At 44.9% G+C, this 4,901-nt stretch overlaps 1 protein-coding gene across 1 annotated transcript in view; it reads right to left on the minus strand.

The window, feature by feature from the left end:
• LOC147611909 (uncharacterized) overlaps positions 1-4,045 on the minus strand; it is a 4,307-nt gene extending 262 nt beyond the window's left edge. Inside the window, exons 1-5 of the mRNA XM_086783778.1 lie at positions 3,769-4,045; positions 2,740-2,856; positions 1,224-1,991; positions 759-1,121; positions 1-567 (exon numbers count right to left, since the gene is read on the minus strand). The exon at positions 1-567 is cut by the window's left edge and continues 262 nt beyond it. Of these exons, the coding sequence (XP_086639904.1) occupies positions 493-567; positions 759-1,121; positions 1,224-1,991; positions 2,740-2,808 (1,275 nt within the window). The 5' untranslated portion in view covers positions 2,809-2,856; positions 3,769-4,045 and the 3' untranslated portion in view covers positions 1-492. The remainder of the gene's footprint in view (positions 568-758; positions 1,122-1,223; positions 1,992-2,739; positions 2,857-3,768) is intronic.
• Positions 4,046-4,901: the final 856 nt, after the last annotated feature.

Consider the following 4,901-nt stretch of genomic DNA (forward strand, 5'->3'; position numbering starts at 1 on the left):
CTGAACCCATGGTGAGGCTGGGAACAAGGCAAGCTCTGTAGCCTTGCAAAAAAATCCCACCAGGTCCAAATTTGCCAAAAACACAGGCAGACTAACCACTGAAACAGCAGCCCAGGGTGAGAACACAGGCAAACCCTAGCGCGTAGAAGAAAACAAACCCAACAAACCCCACACAAAAAAGAGGCAGATCTGATCCACCCCTCAAAAAGCAATGGTGGGGAGAGGAGAAGAGTGTCGATAATTTCACTTATCGATCACAGGACCCCCTGGTCATAGCCCTTTCCATACCGTCCAGCAACACAATCACTTTTTCCTTCAGCTGAAGGAACCTACTGATTGGAAGCGCTTATTGTTGAATGAAGCATGACCAGACAAGACACTGTACATATATTCTATTTGTATCCCATCCATGAAAAGGTTCCCAGTCTAGAACACCCCTATGCCCCTATCAAAGAGACTTCTGCATACATCGGCGTCTGTAACCTCGCTTTACTACTTCAAATTTCTGAAAAAGGTATGCAAAGCTTTCACAATGTCATCAGCTGTCAACTCGCAGCCTTCCTCCATCTGCATGACAAAGTCTAGACACTGTCAGCATTCCGCACTTCAATAATGAGACAAGAAAGCTTTTTCCCCTTGCAACAACACAGAATTAACACCAGATCAAAACACTAATGGCACTGCATGTCTGCTGCATGCTACATACAGGCATGGCTCTACAGATGAAATATGACATTTCAAGAGATAGAATGCCTGACCTGTGCACTGAAAGTAAGATCGAGAGTCGTATCTGAAAAGGACAGGATGTTGGCATTGATGACCGATAGCTGCAGCTTCTCAAGCTCCCCAAAAGCTTTCACAAGGACACTCTTCATCTTGTCACAATGCACTCGAATCAGCACATTCTTCTCAATCACTCGCACTTCAATATCAGGTTGCCGGAAACCCTCTAGGTTATCTTTCTTTGTGTCTGAAACTAAACTCGGATCCGCAGAGCCTTTACCAGATTTGTGTACAGCCACGGAAACCGTCTTAGGAACCTGATCCTCCAGTGCTTTGAGCCGCTCTTGTAAGTTCTTGACGTACTTTATTGCATCCCCAAGGACAGACGCCTTGTCCATCTGATCCCGCCAAACCCAACACATACTGGTTGCCATGAGAAACATCCCCACACACCTAATAAAAAGCAACAGAAGGCTATAAAGGAGAACAAATTAATTTACCTTCTTTAATCCAGGCACGATTGCAGACAACGCTATGAATCGCTGACTTAGCTTTTCTCTCCTCCTGCGTTCCGCCATGATATGGTCTTGAGTATTCACTGCCTTAGGAGGAGCTGAAGACTCACTCATACCCTGCATACTCTGGTTCACGGAGTGAAGACCCAGTCTTCCCCCACCTCCATGAATAGAATTTGAAGGTGAATGCGGAGCTTCCTTTGTTGTTGCGGTGGTCACCATGGAGTGCACATCAGTCAAGTTGCTTTCTTGTCTTCCCAGAACCTGGGGATGTCCCATCTTGAAACGAAATGCTGGTGTCATCGGTCCAACATTTTCGTAGATTTCATCTTTCATATTGGGAAAGGAAGTCAAGAAACCTTCAAGCGCATGAGCTTGCTGCAGCTGCTGCTGGCGCTGCTGCTGTACAAAGGACTGCTTTCCACTGCATTCAGTCACAGGACACCAGGAAAATGATGCAGAGTCTCCATACAAGTGTTGGTGGCCATATGAAACATCCCATGAACCCAAATTTGGAAGCTTTGAAGGCCTCTCATAACCAAACATTGTCTCAGCAGGTTTCAATGCCACGTTATGATTGGGAAAAACCTCAGATGCCTGCCTCTTTTGTGACGACCCGTTGGATTGAGAACTTGAAACTAGACCACCCAAAGCCGTGCTGGTGCTATTTTGAAGACATGTGCTAGATGTTGAAGGTTCTATTGGGCTAAAAAGACCATCTAGAGATTTAGCAAGAAGAGGATCCTCCATTCCCTATTCAAAACAGCATTAAAACAAAAGAATTTGAGCATCTCTCTCTCTCTCTCTCTCTCTCTCAAGTCCTCAACCTCCTCAACCTCCTCAACCCTAACCCTAGAAATCCACCATCATGAAAAAAACGTGAGCAAAGAGATGAGAGCTCCCAAGATAGGAAGAAGAACCCTAGTATGGCATACTATGTTGAACAACCCAACCATATATTGCTAGTACCCCCATGGTATATACCACTGAGTCTTTTGGCCTGCAGCCATCACCCAAGAACCTTTCCAATTGCAGGCAAGCATTCACAGTTGACTACGTAAGTGGAGATGTGTCGTTGTGTGCCACCAATGGAGATCTCCAAAAAGACCATGAATGATCAAGCAACATCACATTTGTCACATGAACCAAGCAATCACCACATTCTCTCTCTCTCAAAAAGACCATGAACGATCACGCATCACATTCGCAAGCAATCACCACATTCTAAACTCGTCGTGGCTAGAAGAAAGTTCACCCTCCGCAATATCTCTATCACACTCTATAAGGGTAAATGGCAGAAGAAACTGCTCAAAACCCTAGTATCTATTTTAATTCAGCACAGTGATTATCTACAGGAGAACCTTTTTCCTCGCAGATATCACGTCTGCTTCATGTTTCCTTGACGAAATGATCACCATTCTCCATTTAACTTCAAGGATTACCTGATAGCAACCTCTACCAAGAGGCAAAATGAGGATTGAGAACAAGAGGCAGCACATACCAGTTCCAATTCTGACAACCAATGCATAGATCCAACATTTGGAGAAGGTAGCTCCATCCGCATCTCCATTGAGTTGACTCGATGTGGAGTATATTATGCAGCAAGTACTGTGTTAACCTACACGATAATGCCATGTGTAAATAATATTTCCATTGAGCGGCTGCATGACATCAAACAAGAGTACTACTAAATGGGAGGAGGAGGGGGGGGGGGGGGGGGAGCTAGAAATGTTGCTCAAAGAGTGCATGCACTAGTGTAACTACATCAATTAGCTAGTGAGTTCCAGAAGCAATGCATGTATGTAAGAACACTCAAAATCCAAGAACAGAACCGGCGTTAGAAATCATAAGGGTAGAGATGTGCAATCTAAATATAAACAGAAAGCTACTGCATCATGCAGACCTGAAAAGACTAGGAGAAGGCCTAATTCTTCAGTATTTCCTCTTGGAAGACTAGTGGGGAAGCTGTCTAGTGGCTAAACTTCACTTGAATAAGGAACTCATTAGAACCTTTGCTTAGCAATGCAGGGAAAAAAAGAACATCTCAAAAAAAGCGCCACACCAAATCCACAACGCTGAGGCAAACTCAGCTCGGAAGAGAGATGGAGATAACGTGTGTGTGAGTGTGTGTGTGTGTGTGTGTGTGTGTGTAGAGAGAGAGAGAGAGAGAGAGAGAGAGAGAGAGAGAGAGATGCCAATTCAGTTCAACAAGGATTGGAAATGAAAGAGCCACATAGAGAGAGAGAGAGAGAGAGAGAGAGAGAGAGAGAGAGAGAGAGGTTCGCTCCAGTAAAAAGACTAGAAACAAAAGACCCACATGGGAAGAGAGAGAGAGAGAGAGAGGGGAGGCAAATTCAGTTCACAAGGACCAGAAACAAAAGACCCATCTGATGGTACAGAGATCAGAGGAACAAATTCAGTTCTAAAACAAAAGAAACTCCTGTGTGTGAGTGTGTGTGTGTGTGTGTGTGTGTGTGTGTGTGTGTGAGAGAGAGAGAGAGAGAGAGAGAGAGAGATGTGGGTTGCTTACTTGGGATTTAGAAGAGTCCCGGGCGAGCCCCCCCCTTGAATCCGCTAGGCATCAACAAAAGCAGACAAAACACAGGAGAAGCCAGAAGAAGGGAGGGAGCCTACTGATAATGATAATGATGAAGGGGGAAGATAATGAAGGGGGTATTATAGACTAGCCTCTAGGCTTCCCTTCAACGGCGCCCCGGCCTGTTCCCCAGCGAGGCCAACATCTCCCCCATGACTCTATTACGTAATTATGGATTTTCTTACAATCTAAAAATAATAATGGATTTTATATCTACCATTTTTATTATATAATCGATTTTATATCTACCATTTTTATTATATAATGTTTGTTTCATACCCAACCCTCGTTGTGGGCGCCCTCTTTGAGTTTATAATGGATGTGGGTTCTCCAAGACCTATGAAAGGCCTCTCCAAACAGAGGTGAAGATGCATGATATGTGAACAACTAGCGACCTTTCTCGAACTAGGCCGGGTAGCCTTTGGCAAACCTCCATTAGCATTTTACACATCAAGCTCCTCGTTCAGAGATCCTAGCCTCAAGTTGCATCAACTACCAAGATGGGGACAATAGCCCGGTGGTTAAGGCGGCACCTTTCTTCTCCCAAGATGCGTGTTAGATTCTACCCCACCCCTCCCCCTCACTTCACAATGGGGTAAGCGTGTGGGTGTCCCTCCTTTTTTTTCTTTTTCCTTTTTTTGTTGCATCATGTAAATCCCCCTTGTGGGGCCCATGACTTTAAAATAACTCTCTCTCGAACTAGGCCGGGTAGCCTTTGTCAAACCTCTATTAGAATTTTACACCTCAGGCTCCTCGTTCAAAGATCCTAGCCTCAAGTTGAATCAACGCCCAAGATGGGGACAATAGCCGGGTGGTTAAGGTGGCACCTTTCTTCTCCCAAGATGCGTGTTAGATTCTACCCCACCTCACTTCACAATGGGGTAAGAGTGTGGGTGTTCCTCCTTTTTTTCCTTTTTCCTTTTTTTGTTGCATCATGTAAACCCCCCTTGTGGGGCCCATGACTTTAAAATAACTCTCTCTCTCTCTCTCTCTCTCTCTCTCTCTCTCTCTCTCTCTCACACACACACACACACACACACACATGGTCGCTTTCTTTTCCATGTTGA

Source organism: Cibotium barometz, chromosome 46 (assembly GCF_041138505.1).
Source record: "Cibotium barometz isolate CiBa-2024 chromosome 46, ASM4113850v1, whole genome shotgun sequence".
Lineage (NCBI taxonomy): Eukaryota > Viridiplantae > Streptophyta > Polypodiopsida > Cyatheales > Cibotiaceae > Cibotium > Cibotium barometz.